The 13,836-nt window shown below is 40.4% G+C and overlaps 1 protein-coding gene across 1 annotated transcript in view; it reads right to left on the reverse strand.

Moving 5' to 3' along the window:
* Positions 1-13,836, reverse strand: part of LOC119915822 (testican-2-like) — a 46,174-nt gene that overhangs the window by 18,610 nt on the left and 13,728 nt on the right. The window contains exons 2-3 of the mRNA XM_038735575.1: positions 3,138-3,146; positions 1,080-1,122 (exon numbers count right to left, since the gene is read on the reverse strand). Of these exons, the coding sequence (XP_038591503.1) occupies positions 1,080-1,122; positions 3,138-3,146 (52 nt within the window). The remainder of the gene's footprint in view (positions 1-1,079; positions 1,123-3,137; positions 3,147-13,836) is intronic.

Raw genomic sequence — 13,836 nt, forward strand, 5'->3', positions numbered from 1 at the left:
GCGAGGCAGGGGAGTTGTGGCTCTACACCCGACCTCCCACACTCACCCCGATGCAGAAACACACACTTACTGAAAACCTGCTCAACTGGCTACAACATGTACCTTTATAACCCGACCTGTGAAATGATTCATAATTCACTTCATTACTGCCACCACAAAAGGGCAAGCATTTGACTAGTTCAGTTAAATAAGCGCTTAGCTCACAGCTGCATGTTAAGTTTAGAGTGACTGCTCTGTGGAAACATGCACAGGGTCAGCTGAACCTCAACCAAACTAGATTTACTATGAAAATACTTTAAACTTTATTTAGAATTTTATGTATTTGGCTCATAGTATTGAGCCAAATACATAAAATTCTATGATTCATGATTCAGGCAACCTGACCATTAAAAATGACAAAAATGTATAAGATTATGAAACAGGTGTATGCACTCTAAACATTGTATTATTTCTGCTGAATACAAAAAGACCATCTGACTGAAATAACATAGAAATGTTCACCATTTTCATATCTCTGTTCCTCCTCCACAGATGATTTTCTAAAAGTGAGATTTTTTTATTGAACAAGAAACAGGCCCCATGGAGGTAAATGGAGCCTGGTGGGAGTTTTGAGTTGAGCTCTCAGCAACAAAGGCAATTATAGCAAGCTTTTCAAAGTAATGGATGAGACTGAAGGCTCTCCTTTCCTGAATCACAACTGCATTCTCACCCTCCACAAGCTCTGACACCCCAGACTAGCGCTCACCACACACTTGATAACCCTTAGACAACTGCTGTAATTAAAGGCAGCACTTTGATAATGTGTGCCACACTATTTCATTGTCTAGAGCAGATGTATAAAGGCGGACAGCACTTAGCATTGATCATACTGGTAGAATCTGGTAGCCAGCAGTTCTTTTTTTCTTTATAGTAGTACTGGCCATTTAAGTAAAGCCATTTAAATATTGAAAGTCTTTGGAAACTGTCTCTGCATATAGTAGTATAGTGAGAAACACCCTAAACTTCAAATGTAAATCACACAGCCATCCTCATATGTCCACTGAAAAATCTTTACTAATCAAACAGAATCTTTTACTTACTTTCATCAGAACCTGTGTTCTCCTCCACGTTTCTGATGTCATCCTGGGAAGAAAAGATATTTGCATTAATGGATTTAATAATTCATGTTAGGCTACACAATGGAGAAAGTATGCTCTTACACTCACGCTTCATGAAAATTCAGAAGAGCATAAGTAATGAAGGAAGATAACAGACATGCAAAATTAAATAGAAAGTCACTTTGATTTTAGCAATTCAAATATATTCAGCTCTAATGTTGAATAGATGTGTTTCAAGATATAGCAAGTGAGCAAAAACCTAATTATTATAACCTTCAGGAATGTTTTCAGTATAAGGTTTCATTGAATTGAGTTAATTTATGGGACCGTTATTATTCACCACATATACTATATATTTGACTGATTGATTTATCTCTATTTCTGTCTTTAAGGTAAAATAAATAAATAAAAACTAGAAACAAAAATGTAACCAAGTGGTTATACAGCCAATGTCAAAAAGAGATTATATTTCCCACTCAGGCATGTCATTCATTGCTAGTGCTGTAAAACATCACTCTTTTGCTGATGACATTGAATTATATCTTCCAAAAAGTGGCGGATGGATAGTTTCTGTTAGGATAATAACACACATGTCCAGTCAAATCCTTTCCTAGGTCAACTTAACCTCTAGATCTACTTTCTGTGCTGCTGTAACACCTTATTGTCCCTCCTGGGGATCAGTAAAGTGTTCTCTAATTTTGTTTTAGATTTAAGTTTGTAACAGCACACTAAAATGTAGTAGTCTTGTTTTGTCTACTTCCTAATTAAATAAAAAATGACACCTTTCCTGTTTTTTTCATGTTCATTCAAGCATTCATTTCTCCAGGGAATTTACATCATTTCTAAAAAGTCTAGATTGTGCAGTTATTCTTTTAACAAACCTTGAAGATAAGATTATATTACGCTTGTTTACAACTTGTTTATTTAAAAATAGACCTTAACCTGTAAGTGCACACCATACCTGATGCACAGCTACATTTCAGACCTGTTGTCTTCATATGAGCCAGTGAGCAGCCTCAGATCATCAGGCCAGGCCCCCTTGGTTGTTCTCCACTCAAGGATTTGTTATGGAGGTGACCTCTGAGGGCCCCCAGACTCTGTGTAAATGCCCTTACGCTTTTGTTTTGGTTCAGGTTAAAGAGATTTATGGTGTTAATTAGTGCGCTTTAGAGGTGCTGCTACTTCGAAGCTCTTATTTTGACAAGTGCTATATAAATCCCATAATTATTAAAATTTTAAAATTATTATTGTGGTTCTTATAGATGTAGCCTCTAATGGCACAAAGCAAGACTCTGTGAACTTTAGAGTATCTCATAAAAAGACTTGAACTATCTTAGCTCCTGCACAGTTGCAGAGGGAATATTTGCAAACTAACTCTGGGTTTCACATTGTTTCCCTTGCGACGGCACGCTGGAACGATAATAAAAATTCAGCGTCCCCCTGCTGTATCCATTCTGACCCATTTCTCTCTGTGTCAGGATGGAGAGGATCAACTATAAAGCGGTTACTACTCGGCACCAGGCCCAGACAGGACCCTGAGGATCAGGTCTGTTCAGTTTAGCTCAGTCTTATTCTGCTCAGGGGACATGAAGACTGAGCTCTCAAGTCAAGCTGAACAAGTACAGCCGAAGGCATCTTAAATACTCTGTACAGGGTGAGGAGTTAAAGGGATAGTTTTTGTGTTTATACTTGTATTTACTGGAGTGAATTGATTGCTGAGTTTAAACACAATTCCATTTATGAACCATACCACATATTCATTTATTATTAGTGAAACTTCTTGTTTTCTGCAGGAAGTCGTAGTTTGCATTTGACTGTACAATAGAATTACATTTGTTATTTGTTATTTGTTATTTGTTAATGTTATTGCTTTTAATGTCCTTTATTTTTCACCTCTGTGTCGTTGTCAAAGACACATTTCTGTAGTTTGTACCATATTTGTTGTGCTTTTGCATGCAGCAGGTGACACCTACAGCCTAAAAGAGACGTCACAAGAAAGGCAGACATCGCATTGTGCAGATATACAAAAGACATACTAACCTCGACTTCCTGTAGCAATGACAAGCAGCAGTTGGGGAGAAAGAAAGAGAGCCATTGTTAGAGATAAAAAAAACACTTTGCAGTTTTCATTTTGCTTCCATACAGCATGCAAACAGTGGGTTGGTTTATTACAGTTATGGCTGCAGTTAAACTGTCAGCCCTTAATGCACGCTGATTGCAAATACATGCCTTAGTCTCGCTTCTCTCTGGGGACAACATAAGACATTCACAGAGGATTATGAGCGCCTATTAACTGAGGATGATCCGTTGCCACTTCCATGAGCTGGCAGGGGTCCCGATCACTAAGGGCTCATTCACTGGCTGTGTTTACAAGCAAGTGCCAAACGCCAGCCTCCTGCCAGCTCAGAAGTTGTGGATAAGCCATGACATACCGTATCGGCCTTGGAAAAATACAGTCAAATTGCTAGGAATCTTCAAAGTCAACAGGCAGATGTGATTTAGATGTTTTTTATAGTTGGAACAAACGCATAGAGCACATTTACTAAGCATATCATTGACAACGCAGAGAGATAAAGCTCCTGTAAAGTACAACCTTGAGTTAACAGGGGAGTGACTGCTTTCCTTTCATTCCATTTCACCGTCTTGGCTTCGGTCCAAGGGCATTTCACATCAATACCCACCACAGCCTCTCCCTGTGTGTTTCATCATTCAATGCTCCGGTGTGTTTGAAAGAAATATAGCACTGCATGGTTTATTTCAGCAACTCACCCAGTAAATAAACCTAATTCTTATACACACACGCAGTCATACCTGTCTACTTAATATATCACTATGAACCATTTACAGGCCCCACAAGGACAAGCCAAAAAGCCAGCAGAAGACTTTAAAAGGCTGAAGCAAGAATTCATCACCAAGCCACAACAGGACTGTAGATTTCACCACAGAGACTGTTTCTTTGAGGCAAATATTTTCTCTGTAGCAGTGAAAATGTCCATGTGCTACATACAGTGAGGAAAATAAGTATTTGAACACCCTGCTATTTTGCAAGTTCTCCCACTTAGAAATCATGGAGGGGTCTGAAATTGTCATCGTAGGTGCATGTCCACTGTGAGAGACGTAATCTAAAAAAAAATCCAGAAATCACAATGTATGATTTTTTAACTATTTAATTGTATGATACAGCTGCAAATAAGTATTTGAACACCTGTCTATCAGCTAGAATTCTGACTCTCAAAGACCTGTTAGTCTGCCTTCAAAATGTCCACCTCCACTCCATTTATCCTAAATTAGATGCACCTGTTTGAGGTCGTTAGCTGCATAAAGACACCTGTCCACCCCATACAATCAGTAAGAATCCAACTACTAACATGGCCAACACCAAAGAGCTGTCCAAAGACACTAGAGACAAAGTTGTACATCTCCACAAGGCTGGAAAGGGCTATGGGGAAATTGCCAAGCAGCTTGGTGAAAAAAGGTCCACTGTTGGAGCAATCATTAGAAAATGGAAGAAGCTAAACATGACTGTCAATCTCCCTCGGACTGGGGCTCCATGCAAGATCTCACCTCGTGGGGTCTCAGTGATCCTAAGAAAGGTGAGAAATCAGCCCAGAACTACACGGGAGGAGCTGGTCAATGACCTGAAAAGAGCTGGGACCACCGTTTCCAAGGTTACTGTTGGTAATACACTAAGACGTCATGGTTTGAAAGGTTCCCCTGCTTAAACCAGCACGTCAAGGCCCGTCTTCAGTTTGCCAATGACCATTTGGATGATCCAGAGGAGTCAAGGGAGAAAGTCATGTGGTCAGATGAGACCAAAATAGAAGTTTTTGGTCATAATTCCACTAACCGTGTTTGGAGGAAGAAGAATGATGAGTACCATCCCAAGAACACCATCCCTACTGTGAAGCATGGGGGTGGTAGCATCATGCTTTGGGGGTGTTTTTCTGCACATGGGACAGGGCGACTGCACTGTATTAAGGAGAGGATGGCCGGGGCCATGTATTGTGAGATTTTGGGGAACAACCTCCTTCCCTCAGTTAGAGCATTGAAGATGGGTCGAGGCCGGGTCTTCCAACATGACAATGACCCGAAGCACACAGCCAGGATAACCAAGGAGTGGCTCTGTATGAAGCATATCAAGGTTCTGGCGTGGCCTAGCCAGTCTCCAGACCTAAAACCAATAGAGAATCTTTGGAGGGAGCTCAAACTCCGTGTTTCTCAGCGACAGCCCAGAAACCTGACTGATCTAGAGAAGATCTGTGTGGAGGAGTGGGCCAAAATCCCTCCTGCAAACCTGGTGGAAAAACTACAGGAAACGTTTGACCTCTGTAATTGCAAACAAAGGCTACTGTACCAAATATTAACATTGATTTTCTCAGGTGTTCAAATACTTATTTGCAGCTGTATCATACAAATAAATAGTTAAAAAATCATACATTGTGATTTCTGGCTTTTTTTTTTTTTTAGATTACGTCTCTCACAGTGGACATGCACCTACGATGACAATTTCAGACCCCTCCATGATTTCTAAGTGGGAGAACTTGCAAAATAGCAGGGTGTTCAAATACTTATTTTCCTCACTGTATATGAGAGGCAATATCACACTCTTCAAAATCGGCTGGATTTCATTCCTGTGATGCGTCATATGAGAAGAAGAAGGGGGGGGGGAAGACTTACAATATAGCATATGAAATGTAACCACCTCCACTGCTGAATAAAATTACTTCTTCTTTTCAGATGTGCATCTTTACATAGCATTGTAAAGGTTATAGCTGCAACACTCACCTTTCAGGGTGATGCATATATATAATTGCTAAGTCCTTATATCAGCCGACGAATCTGCTTTTGCAAATACTGGAAACAAATGTGGAGTATCATACTAAAATCCCACAAAACGACCGCCCCTCGACATCACAGATTCGTGTGTGGCGCGTCAGATATTACATCTTGCTTAATTAATTATTTGCAGTGCTTCTGCAATTACGCAGCTCACAGTGCTGCCAATGGGGCCTTACGGCGTGTACTAAAAGCTGAAGTGCTTATCTTCTCCCAGCAGCAGTGTGACAGCAAGGACACCAGACTGAGGCTGCATTTAGTCCTTCACCAAGGTTGAGAGCTAATGCTGTCCCACTGAATCCCAGCCAGTCTACTGCTACAGTTCACAGCAAGCCCAGACAAGAGGGAGGGAAGGGGAAGGGGAAAGATCAGGGAGTAAGGGGGTATTTTCATGGTGGAGGTCCCCTGAGTTATGTGATTCATATCACACGCAGCACCTCTTCTGCCATTTGTCAACAAGGCTGTAATGCAGCTGGGGTAAAACAGAGCCGAGAGGCTAATGGAGCTTGACTATCCAGATGCTGCGACTGCTCCTCCTGGACTGCTCGCTGGTATTAGGCTGACAGCGCTTGGCCGCAAGCCTGACTGCGCTCCTTTAACGTCTATCTCACCTCGACCGAGCCCGTCTGCTAGTGACATAAATACCACTGATAACATTGAAACACCCAACCCCAACATCACCCACTGCAACACACATGCACACACCCATCCTGAGCACTGACACCAAAATGTTCATACACATCCCAGCTCTGCGTGACAACCACAGGGGCAGGCTGAACTTTTGACTCTTAAACCATTTTGCTGCATGTCTGTTTCCTACCGAGGAAATTGCTCTGCTGTTGCATGTAAGCTAGCTAGTAACGCTCCAATCCAATACTCAGTATTCACCTGATACTAGCAAAAACACTGAGAAAAATTTGAGCCTTCTGCGTATGGCAGCTATGGTATGAGTAAGGGTGGGGAAGGTAAATAAACCCTGGTTAAGACTAGGTAAACATTATTGTGAAGATTAAAAAAAATACATTTTTACATTTACACAACATTTACAAATACATTTACACAACATTTTTTGAAGGTCATGGGATGCTGCATAAACATCATCCACCACCCAAACCTCCACTATCTCAGTTTTGGCTTCACCACATAAAGGGTACTTTACGTCTGCATTGGCACTGAATGCTGGCACTGGACATAAGTCATGAAGCGAGGAATCTTGTAAAATAGACTTCCTAGGGAGACTGAGCTTAATCTAAGATTATTATCACATAACTTCAGTGTCCCTGGTTAGAATCTGTCTAGGAACCTTTGTTGCCTATTTTGCTCCACACATTTCATATCATAAAAAATATGTTATGAAATGTCATGCAACTAGTTGTATACCCATACTTTGTAGCAGCATCACGACAGCAGCCAGTCAAGTGAGAACATCTGGATGCCATCATCAAGTTGGCTTTATGGACATTTTTTCATGCTGAAGAAGGAAAACAGCCAAACAGCAGTCTTCAAATGTGTGCAATATGAGCATTTCCATGGACAGAATCAATGTCGGAAGCTTCAACAAAAACCACAAAACTGGAGAAACTTGCAGAGGCAATAAAATAATTGTACAAACGCAGAGAAGAAAAGTTTTGCTGGATCAACAAAGATTGTTGAAAGGTGTTAAGTGTGAGAAACTCCCTCCTGACAGCAACAAAGCAAAGCTAACAGGCTGAGAAAATCATTGGATGTATTTTGATGGATGACCATTTGAACAGAGAGGTCTTTTGGACCAAGTCCAAATCTTCAGAGGGCAAGTCAAAAAACATGTCAATAAGCATGTTTTGCTGGTCTATCAATGCTAAGAATGGAAATTACAATAGCACAGTCGCCAAAATCACACCAAATACATCGTTTTTAATGGAAACAGGGCATAAAAATGTCCAGTTGCAAGTCATTAACCAAAGCATATGTATGTGTAAAATTATTCAATTAGAACACTCAAACACATGAAGTTGCAGCTGCCCAATAATACTTTTCTGTCTGTGTTGAATACTGTAATGTTTCTGTAGATCACAGGCGGTCTTGCCTGGTTTTGATATTAACACACCTCTGTTTGGTTAAAGGTTCAGTTTGTAATATTTAGGAGGATCTATTGACAGAAATGCAATATAATATACATAACCATGTTTTCAGAGGTGCATAAAGACCTTACATAATAAACCGTTAAGTTTTTATTACCTTAGAATGAGCCATTTCTATCTACATACACAGCGGGTCCTCTTCCATGCTGTCGGCACTTTGCGTCGCCATGTTTCTACTGTAGCCCGAACGGACAAATGGCGCTACAGAGCGTTTTTCGTCACTATGTTAAATATATACGAAGAACAACAAGTAACAATAGTAGTAGTAGTATTAGTAGTAGTCAAGTGTTTTATTAGAAGAAACAAAAGACGAGAAATTTGGACAGATGGACGCCCACACGTATTATTTAGTACAAGACACGACAGAGCATGTCGGCCACCGTAGCTTTTCCTGCGCACTTGGAAAGGGAGTGGTGAGCAGTGACTGCATTCATGTGGTGTCGAATTAATCTGAATCTTTTTTTCTCCTTAAATCTTTACTGCAAAAAGAGAAATAAAGTGTACATGGGACATAAAGAAGTATACAGAACTTTGATTCACGCAAAATCACATATTGCATAATTTTTTGCAAACACGTAATTTGTAATATGGTTATAATAACGGTTAGTTTGCTGTCACATAGAGTGAACAAGATGTTTGCGTGTTGTTTATACATTTTAATAATGTTAATCCATCACATCTTTGTAGTAGCGTCCATGTTGATTCCACAGTCCGACTTAAGAGCACATGAACTCCCTAATTATTATCACGCACTATTCTCCCTATGATTAGGGATCAGACAGGAAACTGAGTAAAAATGAAAGAACAAACATAACCGGAGTTCAAGCTTAACTACCAGCTCTTATCAGTATAACTCACAGCAGGCAAGTGGCAAGTCCTCATTTTTAAGTAGGGCTGGGCAATAAAACAACAATGATAATTATCACAAATACAATAACAGTATAACAAATGTTCACTATATCGTCAATAAATGTTTGATTTATTTTGTTGAGGAAAAAAGATTTACTAATCATATTTTTTCAAAAAAGATTTTATCATAATTGTTTTGAAAGTTCTACCTCAGATTTGTGACGCGATCCACTGTTTGGTATCAAGTGTTGTGGTCATGTTCTGACCGTAAAGAAAAGTTTACCACCTCACTCAGGAGCAAAAATCAGCCTTTAAAGAAATAATAATTTGACATTTATCATAACAATCATCGATATCGAATGGTATGAAATGTTTTTACAGTGAAAACATCCTTGGCCATATAGCCCACCCCTATTTTTACAACTCAAGTCTCAAGTCTACAGATCTGCATTTGAAACATCTTGCTACAAACCACTGTTACAGAAGTAACTGACATTTCTTCTCTCAATTGGTGGTTTCACATCTGTCCAAGCAATCTAGAAAATCTTTTTGTAAAATACTTCAGCGAAAAGTTTTACAGCTGATGTGTCTGATAGCTTTACCTTTTTTGCTACCAAAAGTAGCACACATACCTTTTGAGTCACCTTACGAACCTTCACTTATGGGACTTAAGCATCTTATAATATATGCATCACATTTTTAGAAACCTAGATTTTGCAAAAAAGATGATTATGGCTCATTAACAGCTTAGTGGAAGAAGAAAAATAAGTATTGGATCAAGTATTCAATATCAGTATTAGCAGATTCTCATGTTGTGTAAATAGTATCTGCAAAAGTGGTGTTGAGCCATCTGTAATGTTTACATGTTTAAGTGTTAGGACGTCAAGTGTAATTCACAGATGATACCCTACATCCTTGACACCTCTAACGTGAAATACAAACTGAGTAGTAATCTAAAAATGGAGGGAGTATCCATCTTCAAAGAGATGATTTTTTTTTTTAAAACCAAGTGGAAATGTCGAAGAGGAACTTGTGGGCTCCAAGTGTTTGAACAGAGAGCCGCTGGAGCGTGACCTCACTTCAGCTTGCCAGAGAAATGCTCACACAGAGTAAAAGAAATGTCATAGTGAAAATCTGCATCTCCTCGCTCTGCTGCAATGATCCATCACGTGCAAGCAGCCCGCTCGCTCCATCACTGCAGCTCATCTGTCCCTGTAATGTGACAGCGTCGGTACAGTTTGGGTCCTAAAGGACACACACACGCAAACCCAATGCTGAACTTTAACACACACAAACGCACATGCCTTCAACTCTTCTCTGCAGTAGAGACTGAGCTGGAAATGAAGGAAATGTCTGAAATCAAACCAAGGCGGCTGACAAAGAATTCTTGAAACAACAGATCATAACACCTCCATACACACACACACACACACACACACACAACCTTGTGCACTCACAAATATTACGTATCAGATAATGATCAGTCATCTTATCTACAGCTGATACAACGATAAGCTCCTCTCTGACCACAGAAAATCATATTTCGTAATCTAATTCTGAAAGAACATATTTTTTTGTTGATGGATTCTTTAGCTACTGAGTTTCCCCCTCCTTCCAATAAATATGTTATCCTAGCCTTAAAGAAATTGCTCGATATTTTCAGACGCTTATTCGTTTTGTATAGGAGAGTTAGATGAGAAGATTGATACTACTCCCATATCTCTAAGGTAAATATGAAGCTACAGGCAGCAGCAAGATATCTTAGCTTAGCAAAAAGACTGGAAACAGCTAGAGTGACTCTATCTAAAGGCAAATTATAATTTTTACAATTTGGCTGTTGTACAGTTTAAACAAACCAGATTTAACATGTTTATAAATTAGCTTTACAGGTGCTGGTGGTTGGATTTTGTTACATTTGAACATAGCCAGGCTAGCTGTTAAGTTAAGCCAATTGCCGGCTCTAGACTCATATTAGGCCATTTATGACAATGTTATGCTGAATTGTGAGGCGTCTAAATAAATAAAACACTAAATTCCTTTTCCCTAAATTTGAGCCAATCCTTACCAAACTTATTACTTAACACATTTAGATGAGCACAATAAAACAAACAAATGGTACAAGCCATTTTCCATAAATTCGCTCCCAAACTTTTATGGCCTATTTTAGATAAACTGCTATTAACGCTTGAACCAAATTTAGATAAAAAGTGCACATACCAGCTCAATGTGATCTTGCAAAATTTTGATGACATTTGGCTTTTAAGTGGCACTACAGCATCATGATCAATTTAAATTGCCATATCTCAATGCTCATATGCAAAGCCCTAAGATTCCTAGACAGAGTGTACTCTCTAGAAATCATGGCTGCCACCTGCCAATCAACATGCCTATCTATATTTATTGGCATGCTGATTTGGATCCAGATGTGCAGACAGATTTCTAACCAGTCCTAACAGAAAAAAAGTGTTGGTACCCTCTTCAAAAACCCATACTGCTGAACTGTAACTCACACAGACTCGCATATTTCAAGAGATTTAGTTCAGAAGCTCTGCTTTTCAGATGAAAGCCCTCTCTGTCAGAGCAATAACTGCGTGCTTCTTCCTCAGCAATATTCCTTATTGATATTCTGAAGACAATATTTGCAGTAAAGACATCCCTTAAGCAGCAGGATATGACTTAGAGGTTTAATGATGATATGGACATCTTGCATCTCCACCAGTTGTCATTTATCCAGCTTCATGAAGTCATTTACTCTGGCAGTGACTGGATAAACACATTCTGATGGATGGACTGGTGATCCGGGTCATGTCTGTAATGAACGCAGACCTGCGAGAAGCTTTCCTCAGCTGATTGCTCCACTCTGGGCCGTGTCCGTGTCATCAGATCACTGAGGTGTGTCTGCCTATCTGGCTGTCAGGAGGACATTGTCAGCTCATCATTCCCCCCGCCCGTCATTTGCACAGCAATGTGCTGTGCCTGATTAATGTAGCCGAATTAACCACATCTCCCTGCCTACTTTAAATCGCTGCAAAAGGGCACACAGGCGGAAGCTGTCGTGAATATACATTCCACCCTCCATGCCTCTGTAGTTACCAGGGAGCAGCGGGAGTGCATCTCGCCTTTGCTGTGTCATTATGGCGCCCCAATTCAGCATGCTGGGGCCTGAGTGGTTTGAGGTAATGTCTTGCTCTGTTTGTACCCCGCCGTCTTTAAAAACACCGAAGAAATGGGAGAGACACTAATGGTGCAGACCCACCACAGATTGAACCACTTAGAAATGCATTAGAGTGTTCCAAAATGATGCTGTGTGTCTTTCAGCCTGAACCCACTGGCTTTAGAGTGGCAAAACATTGCGTTTTCACTTGAATATGAGGCAGAAATCTCACAGAAACAGTTTAAGACATATTTTTACCTCCTTTGATTTCACATACCAACTCAATGTGGCTCCTACGCCTGTATAAAGAAACAATTCCCTTGGTTTACTCTTACTGAACCGTGACAGGTCTAAGATTTCTCCACCATATTCGCTCTGACAGACGTAGACATGATAAATGCTGTATTACAGACTGTTTAAGGTGATTAAATGCCATGTCTATGAAAGAACTATGTGATTTTAAGGCAAAAAACATTGTGGGAGTCAAGAGGCATCCCCTTGCCCCTTCATTTGAACGGTTGCCTTCTGGGTAACGATATTGCCTACCTCTACTTACCAAAAATAGATCAAAATTTGTGCCTCAAGCAATTATGTTTTTAAACAGGTAAGGCACATATATAGCCAAATAGGCAGGAGGCTCAGCTGGTCTGGTCTGCCTAATTTAATTGGTGGGAAGGTGAGGGGTATGTGTATTATATGTATTAGTGTGTTGATTAGTATGTTTATCAGTATATCTGATGGTTATCTTTTGCTGTATGATGCAATGCCTACTTAACTGTGCTGCAAAATACTTTCTCTATGGGGACAAATAAAGATTGATTGATTTTCATCACACTCTACAGATAAAATAAGAAACCCACCAAGAAAAATGGCAGGGTCTCTCGATTGCAACAGAACACCCAAAGAATATGGGATTAAGTCGCAGTCCAGCAACACAGAACTGGATCAAATTGATCATCTGAGCAAGAGTGCTCGGGGGCCTGCGGGTGAAGGACGCATGTTGTTTCACAAGGTAAGACGTCTGCCTGCAATGCAGTACAGCACGCAGCACAATCCGCAGCCATCTCTGCAAGTATAAGGGCACATCTGTCTGCCCAAGCAACGAAGTAGCCAACTGTCAAGTGTGCATCTACCTGAAACATTTGCACTGCGCTGAACTGCAGAAATAATCAGGCTTACTGGGAAGTTTTGCTCTTGAATGCAGATGATTTAACTAACTGGCAATGACACTTTCCATCAAGTCACAGGCAGGTCTATGTGAAGTTAACATAAAAGAGGCTCTTTTCAATCAGAAACAAGAGTCTGAAAACATTAAGACCTTATGACGAGCGGCTTTTCTACTGAGCTGCCGCCTTTGGCTAATTAGACCACATTTCAGGAAGTTGCATCACAAAAAAAAGGAACCTTTTTCATTCTCAGGAGCCCTTTAGCAGTGGTCTCCAATCACTGATGAAGTGACACATCAAACAGTGGCTGTGCTCACTTTGCTTTAGCAGACTCCATAGCTGAATTAAGGCATTGCATGCTCTGAGAGATGCAGTAATTGGAGAGGACTAGGATGGCGCGGATGCAGAAAAATGGATTCTGTTGGACCACGCTGCTGATCCAAGCAGAACCTGGAACGGCGGAGTCTCTGCAGCATCTTATCGCTCGCTCAAACCCCCCCCTCCATTTGCAAAACAAAGAAGCAGAAAGAGAAGAGGCGAGACTTCAGGTTGAGCTCTACATAGATGCCCCAGGGAGCTCGGAGCTTATGCAGGGCCATCTTTACTGTGCTGAG

This window comes from Micropterus salmoides, unplaced genomic scaffold (assembly GCF_014851395.1).
Source record: "Micropterus salmoides isolate LMB-PRFRI ecotype aquatic unplaced genomic scaffold, ASM1485139v1 Ms_hic_scaffold_21, whole genome shotgun sequence".
In the NCBI taxonomy this organism is placed as follows: Eukaryota; Metazoa; Chordata; class Actinopteri; order Centrarchiformes; family Centrarchidae; genus Micropterus; species Micropterus salmoides.